Here is an 18,894-nt window from a genome sequence, read left to right as displayed (position 1 = left end):
GTCAACCTCCGAAGTGCTGAGATTACAAGCATGTACCACTATGCTCAGCTATACCGTGTCTTAAGTCACTATGTTGTCCAGGCCGGGTTTGAATTTCCAATCCTCCCACCTCAGCTTGCCAACGTGCTGGGATCATGGATGTATGCCCACCACGTTAGCTCAAATATTGCCTCTGAATTAGCTGTAGACACATCACCTTGGTCTTGCCCACCTTATTTCCAATAGGAAATTGCCTATAGGACACAACAGACAGAAAACACAGGAGTTTCTCTTTTTAAGTATGAGTTCTATTTTGACTGCTTTGAAGGAGCTTGAGCCAAAACACATGGCTACTCTGATAGACATCACTGAGACTCTGGGTACTCACTGCAGACCAGAGTGATTTCCCGTCAGTCCCAAAGTTTCAGTAAACCTACAAATCACTCTCTTTGCAATCATGCAAAGGATGGGGTGAAAAGGTTGGGTGGGGTGGAGCAGGTGTGGTCAGTGGGAAGGTATGCCCAAGGGTCTGTGTGCCTCAGGAATGAATGATGCCACCTGTTGGCACCATGCAATAAAAGAGCATATGATTTTTAAAGTCTGCCTAAGAAACTCTTATTATACAGGAGTCAAAATACTATAAACAAACATTATATAAGCCAGGTGTTGTGTTCATGCCTGTAAATCCCAGTACTGTGGAAGGAGAATCACAAGTTGGAGCCCACCCTGGGCACCTTAGCCTGGTGAAAAGACCTCATCTCAAAAATAAAAACGCACTCAATGCAAAAGTCCTGGGCCCTTATACAAAGTTGTTGAGTCAGAGCAAGAACTTGTGTTCTTTTTTTTTTTTTTTTTTTGTCTTTTTTAATTGGTACCAGGGATCGAACTCAGGATTGCCTGCTTTCAAGGCAGGCGCTTATGCTGCTGAGCTAAACTCCCAGCCGCAAGAACTTGTGTTCTTTATATCTAACCTCCCCAACTTGACTTTGAAGGGGACTGTGCTGCTCATCCAGTAATGATGCCCTTGGTGCCTGGGCAGGTGCTAGGCAAGTGGGTGTGCATGTGAGCAATGTAGACCTGTGTCACAAGACTTGGAGGAAAGGGTTAAACTGATGTTAAGTAGGCCATGGTAACAAAAACCCTGGGGCGAGGGCCAGGATGGGGAACATGGGCACCTATTACCTTGAAGCTGAGGCCAGGCATGGGAGAGGACAAGAGAACAGGGGTGCTAAGGGTGAGCAGGAAGGATGGAGAAGGTAGCTGAAGAGGCTGGGAACATTCTGGGCAGGTGGGAACTAAACCCACAGGGAAACTGTGGAGACGGGGCCGGCCTGAGTGCAGAACGGTAAGTCAGAAGCTGGGATAGGTAGCAGGCTAGATATCCTGGGACTGCAGAGTAGAGAGAAATCTGGAAATAAAACTGCTGTGTGCGTGTGTACATGTGTGTGAGACAAGAAGTCACATGAGAAGAGGCATTGCTCTCCAAGAGAAAAAGCCAAGTGCAAAGTGAATGTGGGGGGTCGGGAGGTGGATGGGTGGTCACTGCCTGCCAAATCTCTGCCAGTCAGCTGGCCACAGCACAGGCTGCACGGTGTCTGCTGCCCTATCCCTGCTCAGAAGCCACCTCCACAGTGCCTGGCTCTGCACGGCTGGCACTTCCTTCTCCTTCCTCTTTCTTCCTCTCCATACTGTGAGAAGAGGCACCGTTAGAATTCTGGGTTGACTTGTGATGTACTGGGGAGCTGTGGAGGTGACCTGGTGCAGTGGCTGGCTCTGGTGTGAGGGATGTTGCAAGGGATTTGGGGTGTCAGCCTGCTTTCCCTTGGGGCTCTTTTTTCCTGTGAATCCTTTAGCTCTTAAGAAAACATGGACATCAAAAGCAAAGTTGGATAATGTTAAAGATTAAGTATCTTACTGAAATGCCGATTCAAGTTCAGATGGGAAATCACAGTCTGGCATGACTGTTGGAGGCACAGTGAGGAACAATGTTTAATTTGGTCCTATTTCAGAGGCTCTGGGCCTGCCTTGTTCTGGCTTCTCTACAGATGCAACCTGATTTAGGAATAATGCTTTCAAATTACCGCCAATAACTCGATTACCAAGCCAGCTGTGTGTATGAACACTTATCAGTGCGTCCCTGTACATTAAGAGAAAACGTATGTCACACAAACATTCTAAATATATATTACTCAGATGGGAAAAAACAAACCCTCTAGTTAAATTGCTTTTCTGTAATCAAAGATTAATCACTGTGTAGAGTGTGTTTGTGTGCGTGCGTGCTCTCTTCCAGAGCTCATTTCTGGCTTTGGGCAAACCTGCCCAAGTCATTACCCAAGTGGCAGTCACCCTAGTATTCTGACAGTAGGATTAACCCCCTAAGCCCCACTGATTTCTGAGAGCTGAGGGAGCTAAAAGTGAGGCTCCTAGGCCTGCAACTCAGAAACTCCTTTCCCTCGAGCATGTGGGAGGCAGCTGGCTTCAGAGTGCCCATCTGTGTAGGGGATAAGCTTGTGTCCTGTAGCTGCCTGTCCCCTTTCATGTGCTGCTCACCAGCCAGCACGTGGGTAACAAAGTTTGGGCTGTGATGGAACGTTCCTTAGAGGACCTGGGCCTGGCTGAGGCCGGTGGCACACACTAGTGTGGTGGGCAGCTTTGCATCTTTTGCACAGTGTGCAGGTAAGCAGGCTACTATGGCCCTACAAGGAGCCAGGTGACATTTTCATTATGTGTGCAATTATTAGAGAGGCCATTAAGGTACATTATTTTACACATCCTCCTAATCTCTCCATACTGCTTTACTTAATTTGTGATGAAATTGTTGAGAAAGGATACTTAATGTAGGACAGTCAGTAAAAGTAATTTATCATCTCCCTGCTCCAGTGCTCCCGTTATCAGCGAACTCATTTTCTGCATTCATCATGCAATCAGCCTATTATTTGCATATTAATCAGGCAGTGGACCATGAAAGAACTGCATCCCAGCCAAATGCTGTGCTATCTCAGGAGAAACACTCAGTAATTATCATACATCAGTGTTATGATGTGGTAATTGATTATAACATCTTTCTGCAGTCCCTGGGGAGTCTCTTCACCAACCCATCTCCAGGCACGCTGGGTGGGTTTTTCTTTTTCTGCAAAAATCTGAGTCACCTTTGCTATTCTTGCTGAGTATTATTTCCAGGGAGTATTGATTCTCCTTTCCATTTTCATGAGGTATTCTCACCCAGGTAAGACAAGTCTGACCTTAACTCAGAAAGGCAAAGGTTTAATCATGAGGAGTGTCCCTTCCAAACTTTATGAGGCCTTGCTCTTTGGCCACCTGGCTTCAGAGCTGTGACCCCTGTTTTTGTATGAGTTTCCTTGTCAAACAAAATGCTGCAACTTCAGCCTCTTCTAATTGCAAAGTTGGTACAAAGGCAGTTTGGCTGCTTTATTTAGGTGCCAAATGACAGACTAATTTTGGCCCTTATGTAAAGGACAAACCTAACATCTGCCAATTCCAAGTTGGGCTATATTTAGGAACCCAGCTCCAAAGGGAAGAACAAATGCAACATCAAGATGAGGCCAGGGATGGACACTCCTGGTTATGTCTAGTCCCAGCCAGGAGAGTGCTTCGGGGGACACCTCACTCCTCGAAGGACACCTGAGCATGGTATGATGGCCATCAGTATATGGGGCAAGGATGACATGACAGCTGATGGGCCGGCCTGTCTGTAGCAAAAAAGGACCTCAGGTCACTGTATATTTTCACTAAATATAGAGAAGGGGTTTCAAAGAAGCATGACTCTTTCATCATAGCCCATATACATTCTAGGCTTCCCACAGCCAAATTTCATAAAGTCTGATGTCACTGATTTGCTGATGGTCGTTTCTCTTTGTTGTTTAGCTCCTTAGCTACTGCTCACAGGGTATTCTCCCACCCCCTTTTTGTGTAGTGCAGGAAACTGAACTGAGGACCTCATGTATGCTAAGCAAGCCCTCTGCTACTGGGTTATATCCCCAGGCCCCTACATGGGATATATCTCTAGACACACTTCTTTTTCCTTATTGATTGCTTTTGTCATGGATATGATTTTTTATTTTGTCCATTTATGATCTGAATCCAATTTTGTTCTTTATTCTGGGAGACCCTGGCACTTGCTCCTGTGGACAATTTTGTGGCCACAAGGAACCCAAGATCATTTAAGCTTTCTCCACGACCTTGATGGGGGGGGCAGATCTTCTCCCATCTGAGGCTTGCTTTTCTTAATCTGTAATACCTTATCAAGTAAGGATTAAAGACATCAGTATTGTATGTGGTACATAAAAGATGCAAACACGTGCATTTCTCCCTTTTATTCCCACTGCCTTTCTAAAATTACCTGAGGATTTTTAAGCCTTTCAGCTTTTTCATACTTCCCTACAACAGCACCACTGAAAGCTGAAGTCCTCATTTGCTCTTATGACCTACTTCTGCCTTTTGCACTGAATGCCCAGTGCACTGTAAATTCAGCTTTCCACAATAGGCCTATGGGGGAGAGAGAGTGGCCACTGGCTGAGCTCAGGTCCCCTGGGCTTTGGCCAAAGTAGAGATGGGCAGGGCCAGTATAGGGGTCCTGGCAAAGCAACCAAAATCATGGGTGGCTGTCACTTCTTACCTTGCCATTAGTCACCTGTTTCAGACTAGTTTGCTTTTCCAGGCCTGAGTGATGACCCATGAGCTATACTGTCTTACTCTTCTCTTTTGCATGTGTGTGGTAGGGATGAAGGGTGGAAGAGTGTGGCTGGGGATGGAACTTAGGGCCTCTGGTGTACAGGCAATGGCTCTACCATGGAGCCCTGCCCACAGTCTCACTTTAAAGCTAGAGCTTTTGGGTCAACTTTAAGGAAAATGAATGGACAAGTAACTTCCAGAGATGGAATGGTATTACTTCCTAGAAACTAAACCTCTGGATAACTGCTCTGAGATCACCCTGCAGCACACTGCAGCCATCGGCAATACTTCAAATTGAGGACCTACACTAGAGGAGCCTGCAGGTAACCAGACAAATTTGTTTTAAAAACTGGATGTCTAACATTTCATGGGTACACTTATGTTAGTCTAAGCTATCAGCACAAAAACAAGTGAAGGCTATACTGTTTAGTGCCAGAAAAGCCAACATTTAAGAGGTGCTTACTCTGTGGTAACACACTATTCTGGAAGCTTCTATCAGTGAACTATTTAAACCCCCTTACAGCCTCTTCTCTTTTTATAAAAAAAACTAAGGTACAGAGAGATTGACTTGCTTGCCCATGGCCACAGAAGCAGAGGTACTGATTCTCAGTCAACTGTGTCTCCTGCTGCTCCTAGATGGGCCTTAGAAATCAATGCCTAAAAAAATCAGCCTAAGTCTCACTTAGTGGTGATGGCCTACATAAAGTATGGAGTGGCCAGAGAAGGACTCTCCCATAGCTATAAAGAGATTCATCATGTAAGCAAAGTCTTTGTGATCTATAGCATTATGCAAAGGGCAAAGAACATTATCTTGAGTCCTTCATGTTCAGAGCACGAATGTCTTTTATGACACATGAGGAACTGGGAACAGTGCCTCTGGGAAGGGTGATCAGAGGATTAGCTGGCTGGCCTCCTGTGTGTGTGTGTGTGTGTGTGTGTGTGTGTGTGTGTGTGTGTGTGTGTGGTACTGGGGTCTGAATCCAATGCTTTCACATTGAGCTACATCCTCAGCCCTTTCTGACACAGGGTCTTGCTACATTGCTAAGCTGCCCAGGCTAGGCTTGAACACATAGTCCTCTTGTATCAGTCTCCCAGAGTGTTGGGACTGGAGGTGCGTGCTACCATGCCCAGTTCTGATTTCTTAAAAAGAGTGCATGCTGGGCATGGTGGTACACATCTACAATTCTAGCACTCAGGAGGTAGAGGGAAAAGGATTGCCATGAGTTGTAGGCCAGCCTGAGCTACATAGTGAGTACAAGGCCAGTGAGAGCCTGTCTCCAACCAACCAACCAACCAACCAACCAACCAACCAACCAACCATGTGTAAACTGTAACTATAGTACATTTTACTTATTCAAAGTCCTAAAAAATCATAATTAAAAGATAGAAGCAGTAAACAAGGAGTGACTCTGGGTTACTGCTTCTGTCTCCCCTGGTAGGGTCAATGACATATCCTACTCTAGGAGCAGAGGCATTGGGCTAACCTGTATGCCAGGGGTAGGAGTATAGGAAGATCCAGGATACCTGCATAGCTTTAGAAACCTGCATAATGCCTCCTCTTACTTCTCTCTATGTGGGGACTCCCCACATCTCTGCACCCTCATATAACTGATGAGGGTAGGTAGGTTGTGCCTGAACCCAAATATGTGACTTTTCTGGCCTTAGAGTGGAAAATTCATTTAATATATCACTCCTGATAAAATGAAATGGCCCCATTATGTTACCACCAGAAAGGAAAGAAACAAACATGCTATTACATTCAAGGTCAGTGTCTCTGTAGGCTGATGTTCCAGATAGAGTAATACAGTCACCATCTGCTGTCTACTTACAACTTGCCATCTTTCTTGTGTACATGTGTGTGTGTGCTGACTACACTGTAGATTTAATCCAGGGCTTTTGCATGGAGCTACATGCCCAGTTCTTTTTCTTTTTAAAGTTTTTAAAATTTTAAGACAGAGTCTCACTATATTGCTAACTTGCCTAGGCTGGGCTTGAATTTTCAGTCTTTTTGTCTCAGCCTCCCAAAGTGCTGGGAATATAGGTGTTTGCCAATACCCTGGTATCTGTTCTGCACTTGATCTATTGTTTCTGGCTATCTGTGAGCTGGTTATATACAAGTAAACTACTCTAACAGGCGTTAGGAACATTATGTGTGGAGAGAATCAAGTTTCTTTCACTGATTTAGTTTTATCAAAAAGAAGAGAAAAACAAAAACCCAGGCTAAGTCCCTCAGTGAAGAGTTCTGCCAGCTCTAACCAGCACCATAAGATTTTCATGGGTGGGGCCACCTCAGACCACCCACAGCAGGGCTGCCTACAACAGCTGTCTTCTCCAAGGGGCAGCTGGCCCTCTGTTGATGGACAATGGCAACATGGAACGGTGGAATTCTTCATGGTGGATGAGACTTGGCACCCATGGCTCTTGACTAGGGTGCTGGGAAAGAGCTAGATGTCTATTGCCTAATTCACCATCCTTTGTGTGTGTAGCTCACAGGGATGCATGGGAAGCTGGTACGAAAGCTGAAGGCTCAACAGCTTGTTCCCTACAGTCACACAAGGCTGCCATACTAACGAGTTTCTGAGCAGAGGATGTGGGTAACTCTTCTCTATTAGTTCTCCATAGCAAAACAACTAACGTGGCATCCAGGAGGATCTTTCTCCTGCCCTTCTCTCCTTCTACAATTGTCTTTAATCTTCTTTCTGTGGGGCCAAAGGATTAATCATCCCAAGGAACTATGAATGGAAATGAATTTTAGGGAATGAAAAGAATAAAAGATTATGGCCAACAGATCCTGTCTACCTACCTGAGTACCTGATCTCTCCCTTACACACATAGATGCACACTTTCATTACAGCTCATGATTTGTTTTAAATTTTCTGGGCTGGGGATTTAGCTCAACGGCTCAAGTACTTGCCTGGTAAACACAAGGTTGTGAGTTCAATTCCTGGCACACACACACTAAATTCTTAGCTAGATGTAGTAACATCTGGGAGGCTGAGGCATGAAATCATAAGTTCAAGCCAAGCCTAGGCAACTTAGAAAGACCCTGTCTCAAAAATCAAAAACAAAAACGGGGTGGGGATGTAGCACCAAGGCCCTGGATTCAAGTCTCAGTACCATGACAAAGCGAAATGCAAAACAAAACAAAAAAATAAAACCTAACAGATAAGCAAGCCACATCCTGGGAAGAACAGTATAATAGCTCCCTTTTTCTCCTGTGCTACCTTTTCTGTCCCTGGGTACTAGAACTGCTAAGCAGGGGAGGTCAGGTATGAGGGAGGCATGGGAATGTGAGACACAGAGGGGGCTCAGAGTCTCTGTACCTGAGAGGCACCTTGGACATGTCCAAGTGGAATTCTCTTTTTGGATCAAAGACTATCCTGTTGCACACATTTCCCATCCCTGCAAGTGATAGAAGCTTTTTTTTTTCTTTTAATTTGAGACAGTCTCGCTATACAGTTCAGACTGGTCTCTAACTCACTTTGTAGCCCAGGCTGGTCTCGAACTTGCAACAATCCTCCTGCCTTAGCCTCCTGAATGCCGGGACAACAGGAGTGTACCACCACGCCTGGCTTGGAAGCTTTTAAAGAAACCAATGTGATAATGTTTGCAGAAAACTATGATTCCCAGGAAATATACTGACAGGTATCTGATCTGAAGATTTGTTACCCCCGTTCCCCTGTAAAGTTTCTCTCTCGTATGGTGGACATGAACCCACTGTTCACCTTCCTCTTCAGTGAGGCCTTGACAACATTCCACAGGTGCGTAGTGATGCTGGTGGCTGAAAATGGCATAAGATCTCCTTGATGTCCAAGGCCATTATCTCATCCCTGATGCTCAGAGGATGCCCGAGTTATCAGAGAAATGTTCTGCAATAATCATACCCGCTGCAAGGAAACAAGTGAGGATGCACCATGACTCAGGCTTTCAGCTCCTGATTTGACTGGCAAGGCTGACACAGGCATCACAAAGGAGCACGAGAACCTGAGGAACAGTAGAACTGGACTGAGGAAAGCAGGAGTTCTTTAGTGAGGAACTGGTTCCCAAGTCAGCAGTCTGCCTTTAGGTAAGTGAGGTTGCCATGGCAACAAAGCCCTCCCATAATGTCTTAAGAGCTTTGCTGAGACCAGGGCCCTCTCTGAGGGTGCAGCTGGCTGAAGGGACATAAACAGGCCTTCTAAAGTCCTTGCAAATCCAGGAGGGCCTGGATCCTCAGGCTCTGAGTGTGTCCCAACACTGCCTAGGATTAGCCTTGGCTGATGTTGGAATCACCATCCTGCAGCCCTCAAGTCTACCTTGCTGAGGGTTCCGGGCAGCCTTGAAGGAGCCAATGCCAGGTACAGATGAGCTTTCTAAGTCCAGGGGTCACAGTAAGAAACACAGGGAATTGGAATCTCATGGGAATCACCAAGGCTTTCTCCTTTGCTTTCTAGGGAAGCAATGCTGAAAGCTCCTTTTTTTTTAGGTTGTCAAGGACAGTTCTGGAACCTCCTATAGTCATTCATCCTAAGAATTTACTAACAGCACCATAACAAAACAAAACAAAACAATTCTTTGCAGTACCAGGGAACTGAACCCAGGCAGGTCTTTGCAATGAGCCAACTCTTTATATTTTGAGACAAGGTCTTGCTCGGTTGCCCAGGGAGGGCTCAATCTTATGATCTTCTTGCCTCAGCCTTCCAGAGTACAGGGATTATAGACAAGAGCCAGCATGCCTGGCACTAATTCTACTTTTTGGAATCTAAATTTCATACCTGTAAACATAGTTACTTTAAGAAATTCTCTTAAAAAGATAACTGATAAGAGCTGGGGATTTAGCTCAGTGGCTTAAGTGTCTCCCTGGCAGGTGTGATGTGAGTTCAATCCCTGGTACCAACACCAAAAAAACAAAAACAAACTGATAAAGAAATTTTTAACAAGAAAAACTACCACTCTTAATCTTGCTACCACAGTATTCTTCCACTATTACAAGTACCTTCTAGTCTTCCTAGTCTAGAGGCATATTTCTGCTTAGCTACCATCATATCATATATACCTACACACACACACACACACACACACACACACACACACACACACACACACACACCTTATCTTCCTGCAATATAAGAAATATTTCCCTCTAGCTGCCATAACTCCTGCTCTGCCAGGGTCTCCCTACTACAGATAGGCAGTGGAATGTTGGAACTTCCAGTTGGGCTTTCTGCTTGGGGTGACACAGGGTGGGTCCCACATGCTTGCTTCTTCACGGAACCTAGGGGCTGTTTTCTGCCAAGGTTTTCTGTCTCCTTCTCTCCAATCTGCAGGTGCCTCCAGAGTTTTAAATGACTTTGTTCTATAAAGTAATACAGTATTTTACAAATACCATTTGTGAAGCACATGCTACAGCCCCTGCCATTTAAGTATCAATTGCATTCGTTTTCCCCAGGTGAGAAATATAATTCTCATATGAACAGTCTAACATAGTGGTGGGGATCTACTGTGATAAAACAAAGCCATTCTTTGAGGCTGTGTTAGACTGTGGAGAGGGATTTGACATGGATTGAAAGAAACCTGGAACTGAAGGAGACTGTATTTTACCCTTGGGACCAGGAGGTTTTGATGTAGAAAGTGTCTGGTCTGTTTTGCCAAACTTGGTCCTGCCTCTGACAGGGCAGTAAATACTCTCAGGAATGTGAAAGGGCCCAATTTCTCATGAGAGGGGGAGGAAAGGCTATTTTTTCACAAAAATATACACAAAATAGCACAATCAACCAAGTTGGTTATTTCCCTTCCTGGATCTGGAGGGTGAACATGTGCTGCAGAGGTCTCTGAACTCGATGGTTAAACTGGCTGATCCGGACTGGGATTTAGCTTATCGGCGTAAGTGCCTGCCTTGCAAGCACACAGTTGTGAGTTCAATCCCCAGTACCAAAAAAAAAAAAAAAAACCACACAAAAACAAAACAAACAAACAAACAACAAAAAACTGGCTGACCCAGAGATGAAGTAGGCAGATATTACACTGACCCTGTAGGTAGCTGGCCACTGCACTTGGCTGCCTAGATCCAGGCAGGTATGGTCTTCTGTCCCATTCTAGACAAAACCAAATAGGAACATCCAAAACCCACAAAAACCTCATTTGGATGCTGTGATGCCACCACCATGTTCTGGCTGCATCTGTGTGTGTTTAGGATTTTGGAACGGCAGCAGCCGCTGCCACTGCCACAGCCGACCAGCTGTTCCCCTAAGCACGTGTGTCCCCTTGTAAACCTTCTAGCAAGCTGGCAGGCTTTGCGCTCCTCACTTAGCTTTGTTTGTGTTTTCAATGAATCAATGGGATGTGGAGACTAATCAACATGTTTAGAAAAATAAAGAAAGGAAAAAAGAAGAAGGCTCATGATGCTGGCTGTTCCAGAAAAGCTCTATTACAACTGTGGGCTGAGAGCAGTGGGAGCAGGCAGAGAGATGTGAGGCATACGGTGGGGGGAACTCCAGGAGCAGTGGCCATAACCAGTGTGGCCAGGAGTCTTGGGCAGACATAACAGGCCAGATGGGAGATCTCTGAAGCCGTGGGTTCTCTGGAACTAACAGGCAATGGCCAAGCTTTTCAGCCTCATCACAGCTGGCCTCTCCTACCTGTACCCAGGTTCCATCTCAACCTTGGCCCCTCTCCTCCAATGACTGGGTCTCCATAAAATACACTGGCAGTATTCCTAGGGTTTTTTCCTCCACTTCTCATTCTCCTGCCTCTCTCATCTTCTTGCCTCTTCCATCCTCTCGCTCAAAACAGGACTTCCAGATGGATGACACACCTCCCACCACAATCCGACTAGGCCTCGTCCCTGCCCTATGAGAACAGACGCCCTTGTGCATGAAGTCCAACCTTAATTCAATTCCTAGCCCCAAACTCAGGATTCTGCACCTAGAAGCCAACTGATCAATAATGGGAGCCAATGATCACATGAATGACAGACATAGCAAACTCCCCACTCAGCTATGGATTCTCTTGATCACCATTAAAAGGGAAGTCCATGAAGGATCCAGTTTGCCATCAGCATACCTTCTTTCTTTTTACTGTTTATAGAAATTTTGTTTGTAATAACCAAGATTGAGAAATAGCCGCAATGCCTATCAGTAAGTGAAAAGCAGTATGAACAGTGGTACCTCTCTACCATGCGATGCTCTGCAGTCATGCAAAGGAGCAAACTTGCTACATGCAATAATTTGAATGGACCTCAATGACATTATCCCACAAGGAAAAAGCCAATCTCGGAAGGTTATTTTTATATGATTCCATTTATACGACACTCTCAAAATAAAGCACAGTAGGGATGGTGGTCAAGGTTAGGACATGTGAGCTTACTTCCAGCTTATCCAGCTCAAAGGATGCCTCAGTCTCCTGGTCTAGACCCGAAGAAGGGAGCCATGAAAAGCAGTGAGATATTTCACACAAGCCAGCAAGTGGGCTACTTACCTGAGCTTACACAGCCCTGCTGTAGGGAGTCCTGCAGCGATGTCACTGAATGGAGGACTAGAGAAGAAAAAGACACAGTTAAATGAAGAAGCAGCCCAGGGCTCAGGTGTTTCTAACTAAATGAGGTACAAAAATGAGGCACAGTGGACAGCCACAAAGGCTGGAGGGAGGTAAGGAAGGAGGAGGCTTCCTGCTGCTCATGGGCAGGCCAGGACCATTATGGGATGAGGTCATCCAGGCCTGGAAGAGGCTGCCCTTAGAGGCCTGGACTGACAGCAGGTAGAAACCACAGCCTGTGACACTTTCATTTCTGTCCTTGCCTGGCTTTCCTTCCTGATTCCTTGATTTAGCTACTTGATTTTTACCTATATTTATGTATAAACAGTATTTTCTTAATTGGTAACTCATTTTCTGCTGCTTATAGAATTAGCTAGGCACAATCTTCTTGATCTTAAAAACTAAAGTCATTCCCATTGTGACAGGTTGTGGAAGGAGGGGGCGGTTCTCAGCTTCCTGGGGTGGCCAGCAGCTAGAGGAGGTTGCCCCTTCCTGACCAGACTCCTCCTCCCTCTCTGAAGCAGCTGGGGGAGGGCAGAGGTGGCCTCACCTGGCCCTTGTGGCTGTCCCTGCACAGGCAGCACTCCCTGGCCCAGCTCGCCGTTTAGCCAAAGCTGCATTCGGATGAAGGGCTCTCGACCTTTCTGGGTTAGCTTGCTCCATGGCTTTGGTCGGGATAGCATGTCACTGACGCTGCCCTGGGACAGGCCCAGCACCTAAAAGTGGTACCCAGAGAAACATAGTCAGCACCCATGTATTAGCATGATGTCACAAGGTACCTTAGTGATGCACAAATGGCTATGTGGGGGTATGGAAGGGATGAGGGGACATAGGGATCCTGGGAAACCACATCTTGGGGGACTGTGAAGTTTAGGCAGGAATAAGCTTTACCAGGTAACTGATGGGGTCTCGGGCAAGTCATTGTTATAGTCTCAATTTCCAGCTCCCAGGGGAGAGGTGGGGTTTGTTCCCAGGATCTGGATCCTGCCATAGCTGTGGAGCTGTCATCCTAACAGCTGAGGAGGAAGCAATAGGAATCGTCTTGCTCTTTCCCTAGGGGTACCAGTAAAGGCTGGGGTGCTGGGCCTAGAATTCCTCAAGACACAAGAGTAGGGGATCTCTGAGGGACATGGGAAGCTGGGTTCTTTGCTGACAAGCCATGTGACTTTAGAAAGGTTTGCTTTCTCTAATCCCATGTAACCCAGAGGTGATCTGGTAGGGACCAGGAGCCAGTCTGGGAGTAATATTCAGCTGGAGATGATCGACAAGTTGCATGCACACCCCCAAGGCTTCTGACGCTCGCATATGGCCATACATATGTATAGGCACACACACCCCACCCAGGACACAGATGCAGCCCAGAGATATTTAGGGGCTGCATCCCATCACTCTTTTGAGACGTTCTCAAGTTCCAGAATAAACTGCACTCATGGGCCAAACAAGTGCAATGTTATTAAGTCTCTGCTAAATTTAAGGCATGAGCACAAATGTCTATTTAAATGTTCTCAAATGATATTTTTACAATGCTGAACTAGAAATCTCAAGGGACTTTAAATTCCCACCCTCGCTTATAGTACCTCTATCACCTTTTGCAAAATAAAGACAGAGGGTTCACAAAAAACCCTAAGGTTGCTGGCTGGGTGCATGGCAAGCACTGAGCTGAAAGCTGGGCAGGGAAGGGGGTTGAAGGTGCCATAAGGGTTTCTGGGGACACTGTGGACCCAACCATATGTCCTCTGGGAAGGTTACCTCCCAGGTACTGGTGCACTTTTCATAATGTTCAGCAATTCATTACCCAATCTAAAAGGATACTAGGGTATTATGTGTTTTTTAGGTTTTACAGGTGTGGCAAATTCCCATTATTCAGAATCTGACATCAAGGAAGTGCCAAGAACAGAAAGGTCTAGAAGCTAATCCAAGAACTATCATACTTTCAAGAGCTGGTGAAAGGATGACATGGAAATGCAGCTCTTACCAGGTGTGTGTGCTGGGCTGTTGCTTTGCCTGGCTGGAAAATATCCAATTGCTTTTTGAGTTTTAGTGGGAAAGAACAGTTAGGTTTGGGGTAGCTTTTCTACCAAGTCCACTTTGGTTCTCTGTAGGCTGGTTCTCTCTTTATATCATCAGATCAGACCTTTTATGGCCAAAATAGCCTTGGGGGGAGGCTCTCAGTTTCACTTGGCAGCAGAGGCTAGAAAGAGTCACCTGCCAGGCTAAGGCAAGCAGTTAACTTCCTTGAGCCTTGGTTCCTTATCTGTCATGTGGTCACTTTATGAAGCATCCCCCAATATAGCTGAGAGATCCAAAGGAGGGCAGAAGGGGGACACCCGTGCCCAGAACCTGCTTGCCAGGTGGCCCAGCAAGTGGGACCAAGAGCTGCTGGCCTTCTATGGAGTTGGGAATCAATGACACATCATGTGTTTGGGTCAATTAAAATGGGTGACGGTCAAGTCTCCTAGGATGGATACTCAGTCCTAAACCATGAAAAGAAATGCTTATGGAAGCCCTGAACCAAAGCCCTTACCTTTTCCCCAAAGATCCTCTGGCAAATGCCGTTCTTGGCCAGCTTCTCTTTAACCTGCCGAGTAAGCTCGATGGTGTCCACATCCTGGTACATGTAGATCTCATACTGTTCGGGGGTCAGTGGAGGGACGGAGGGCTTCGTGGGCTTTGCCATGGGTAAGATTGGGGAGGAAGGTAGAGGGCTGTTCTGGGGTGTCTCACTGCGGCTGGCTCCAGTCAGGCTCAGCTCTGAGCTCTGTGAGTATGGAGACTCAGCATTGGGCCACTCTTTCCAGTACTCTGATGAGGGTCCCTGGAGCTGGCTGCGCTCGGCCCGCGGATGGTTGCTACCACCACCCTTTTCTTTCCCACCTGTGGCTTCTTCACCCTTTGTCTCTTCAGAGGAGGTGGGGTTTCTCCTCTCGGGCTGTGCAGGACTCCACCAGTGGTCCTTCCATCCACCTCCACGGCCCAGCTCGCTCTTCACATGCCTCAAGACTCCTTGTGCAGTGTCCATAGTGCCTTGTGGGTCCAGGGTGGGCATGTCCTGGGCCTCTTTTTTGAGGGCTGGGGTGTTAGGCAGGGCTGAGGCACTCGCCTCGGAGGCTGATGGTGTTTTCTTCAGGGAGATGGCAAGAGGAGAGTAACTAGATACAGTGGGCATAGGCGAGGCAGACAGGAGCTTGGGTGTCAGAAGGGCGAGGTCAGGCTGGGCCAGTGGGGCTGGTTTTAAGGCAGGGTCAAGGGCAGCCTGCTGGGCTTCCATTTCCCGGCGGGCTTGCTGCAGGATGGAGCGGATGGCATCATCGGAGTTCCCACTGCTGGATGCAGAAGATAGCTGTGCCGGCTCTGTTGCATGGAGCAAACATTGGGGGTAGTTGAAGCAGGACTGTACTTTATTCTACTTTGCCCCACCATATAGCATAGGTCATTTAGGAGAATCACTTTGTGCTATTTTCTCAGCCTTTCCCCATCACTGAAACATGTGTGCATCCTGTCTGAGCAGTAAGCACACAGGACTGAGGCTCCTATCTGATGGTCCACTGGGCTATTCCACACCTGCTGGATTTCTTATCATGGAGTATAACCAAGGTGAGAGGCAAGGAAACACTCAGGGATTCTGCCCCCAAGGCTTCCTTTGTGGAGACTGGTAAACTTGACATTAAATCTCCTGTGATATTTCAAACTATTCTTATGGTTCTGTCAAATGCAATAAGAGGTCAGCACCTTCTAGGGATCAGTGGCCATTACTGAGGCACTCAATGTTCTGTGTACACTAGTGGTATAGCCAGCAGGAGTGGGCCTCACTGGCAGGGGCAAAGGGGAATGATAATGTGGTTCAGGAGAAGCTCCTAGCCCAGGAACCTAGGGCTATGTAATTCAAGAAAGTCATAGATACTGCTGGGCCTCAGTTTTCTACCTACAAAAGGGAGATGGATGATGGACCAGATCAAAGATTAACCAGGCCGTGGTCTGCATGTCTGCTTGAGAAGGAGATGTGGAGCTGGCTGGCTCCTGCATTTTCTACTAGTTCCTGGTGACCATGGAGTGTGTCTGTAACTGAGAGACCCACTCTGTGGAGTGTCCTGGATCTGACATTTGGGAAGTCTATAGGTTCTCTGGTTCTGCACCTTGTTCCCCAAATCATATACTTTCATGTCTGGGAAGGGAAGTCCTACCCAAATTGGCTTGTTAATCTGCTTTAAAGGATGCCTAAACATACTGCAAACAACAGAAACGTGTACATTGCTTAAGTAGCTTTCTATGTATGACAGAGCCCATCCTATAGCTCAACAGCCCTCACAGTTTGTTAGACAAAGGAACCAGAGTTCAGCTAGGAAGTGGCCCATGAAGAGTGTCTTACCTCTGTGGGCTTTTCCTCTCAGTTCCTGCCAGGGGTTCCTTGCTAACTAAGAGTTCTGGATGTTTTGACACACAGGACAAGTGGATTCAATTTTAACTGGTCAAGGAGAACAAGAACTCTTAACACTGAGTCTTGCCTCACACCATCAAGATGATGTCCTACCACCCTGGAACCTTTAAAACAAAGCAGATTGCATCACACAGGAGGAAGTGCTGGCACTGGAGATAGGAGGCCATCTAATGGGTCTGGGAAAAATATTTTAAAATTGAGGCTGAGTTGGATAGTCAGAAATAACAGGTGACCAAACCTATCTTCTGGGATATGAGGACGCAGTTTGAGCTCAGGCCTGGTCCCCTAAAAGAAGTATGAACTCACCTACTGGATGTGTGCTGTGCTAGAAGGAGATCGAGCAACCAAGTGAGTAGCTGGCTGGTGGCCCGTGCTTAGCTGTCACAGCTGCTGGCTGTAGGCCTAGCAGCTCCTTGTGACTAGATCTGTTGGGGAAGTCTCTGCAGAGCAGTGCTTCATGGGCATGGGGCAGGCTAAATACCCAGGAGGAGTTATCCTTAGACTCCTCTCTTGCAGAAGGGTCAGATCTTCCTGGTGTTCTTCCTAAGGCTCAGCCAGAGAAAAGGCGAAGCATAGGCTCTATCCTCTGAAAAATGTGGCTCTCAGGAAGCTCTGGTTCCACAGGCAGGCTGCAGAGGTGGACATCTGTCCACATAGGCTGCCTGCTTCCTAGTTGCATTATATGTTTCCATCATGTACCTGGTAAGGGCTTAGTTTTTGCCCATTCTTTTTTAGCTACATTTAGTCAAGTATGATAATAACTAAAAAACAAAAGCCTGCATTGTATTTTAAAAAGGATATTTGACATATACTACCTGCTAATTTAAGGAGATTCTAAGGCCTGGGTAACATTCTTAAATTGTTGCTGGGGAATGACATTACAAGTTGTAACTAGTAATAGTAAGACAGATTATACAAATGTGCTCTCCTCTGCATGTACCTAAATGCTCACTGCTGTTTAAACTTTAACCACTGTTGACCAGAATGCTCGTGACAATTATTTTAATTAAGCTTGGAAGACAGTGGTTGAAGAAATATAAGTCATACCAGTTTTCTGAACTTGAAGCTCCCTCTTGGCTTGTTCCAGGATGGACTTGATTGCTTCATCAGAACCCGTCTCTGAGGCTCGGATCCGTGTGGTAATGTTACCTGTGGGGAAAAGTCATAGCGATGATCTCAAACCAAACTTTGGCTAACAAAATCAATGTCATACAAAGACATCATTTTGATAAATGGCCCCGAGCTGAGGCTGGTGGTATAAGGAGGTAGGTGTGGCCTCCCATAGGCCAGCACTTTCATAGCAGGTACTTAAAACACCATGCAGGAGGCTTCCTGCTGAACTTGCCTCACAGTCAATGTTACTTGGCCAGCAGGACTGGCTTGCACATTCACCTGAGCCGGCTACTGCTTGTGGGTTAGTACTGAGAGGAAATGAACCATTCAATGCAGTACAGAAAAGGGCAGATTCAAAGGCCATGTTTTTCATGAGTCATTTAGAAGTATCTTCAGCAACTGCTTTGGCTCAGGACTATATTCAGGCTCTGTACATTTATTTTTCCCAATCATAAAAATGGAAGGAAGGCAAAGGGCTGAGGCTGATCCTTGATTAATCATCTGGATATAGCAGGTCACGAGGCATAAGGCTGAACTTAACTTTTTTGGGATCTATGACCATATATTCTGTTTTTGAAATTTATAAACAAGAAGAGAAGCCTGCAGGGATCCCTACAGAACCAGAACCCATTCTTAGGTTCACCTGATGGTGTTCTGCAGAGCAGCCACATGTGCAGACACCCTGAAGCTACAAAGGCTCAGGGGCTGGCCCCAGTTCTTTCTGGAAACTGTCCAGATATTTTAATTTTTCATTACCTTAATAGGAAGTGCCATGTGAAACTGTTTAAATAAGGAAACTACTGAGATGAAGCCCCATTAGAGATGAAACTCCAAGGAGTGTGGTAGGGGCTGGCCTGCTAAGGACAATAAGGGAGCTGACTGAATTTGTAAATCTAGCCACTTGTGGGAATGTTACATATTTTAGAGTTAAAAGTTGGAGGAAGCAGCAGCATCTGGTTTAACTTGACAACTTGATTTTTCTCAGAGCAGTAACAGTCATTCTTTCACCTGCTTCTGAGAAAACAGGGATAGTGTAATTGGAATGGTGTCTGTGCTTAGGGACTAATCTCAGGGACACGTTCTTGTGCATGGTCCACACTCGAGGAGTATAGGCAGCTCAGGGTAGAGGCTGGGCATCCTTGAACCCGTGTTTTGTTTTATAC

At 46.3% G+C, this 18,894-nt stretch overlaps 1 protein-coding gene across 16 annotated transcripts in view; it reads right to left on the bottom strand.

Moving 5' to 3' along the window:
* Positions 1 to 18,894, bottom strand: part of Cux1 (cut like homeobox 1) — a 360,722-nt gene that overhangs the window by 47,460 nt on the left and 294,368 nt on the right. For 11 of the 16 annotated variants that reach the window (XM_063234256.1, XM_063234259.1, XM_063234263.1 and 8 more), the window contains 4 exons: positions 17,666 to 17,767; positions 14,708 to 15,534; positions 12,734 to 12,899; positions 12,127 to 12,183 (listed from right to left, as the gene is read on the bottom strand). The exons of the other annotated variants lie outside the window; for them this stretch is intronic. In XM_063234256.1, the coding sequence (XP_063090326.1) occupies positions 12,127 to 12,183; positions 12,734 to 12,899; positions 14,708 to 15,534; positions 17,666 to 17,767 (1,152 nt within the window). The remainder of the gene's footprint in view (positions 1 to 12,126; positions 12,184 to 12,733; positions 12,900 to 14,707; positions 15,535 to 17,665; positions 17,768 to 18,894) is intronic. 16 annotated transcript variants of the gene reach the window in all.

Source organism: Cavia porcellus, unplaced genomic scaffold (assembly GCF_034190915.1).
Source record: "Cavia porcellus strain 051 isolate PalLab524CR breed Dunkin Hartley unplaced genomic scaffold, mCavPor4.1 scaffold_23, whole genome shotgun sequence".
In the NCBI taxonomy this organism is placed as follows: domain Eukaryota; kingdom Metazoa; phylum Chordata; class Mammalia; order Rodentia; family Caviidae; genus Cavia; species Cavia porcellus.
This window is presented reverse-complemented; position numbering and strand designations above follow the sequence as displayed.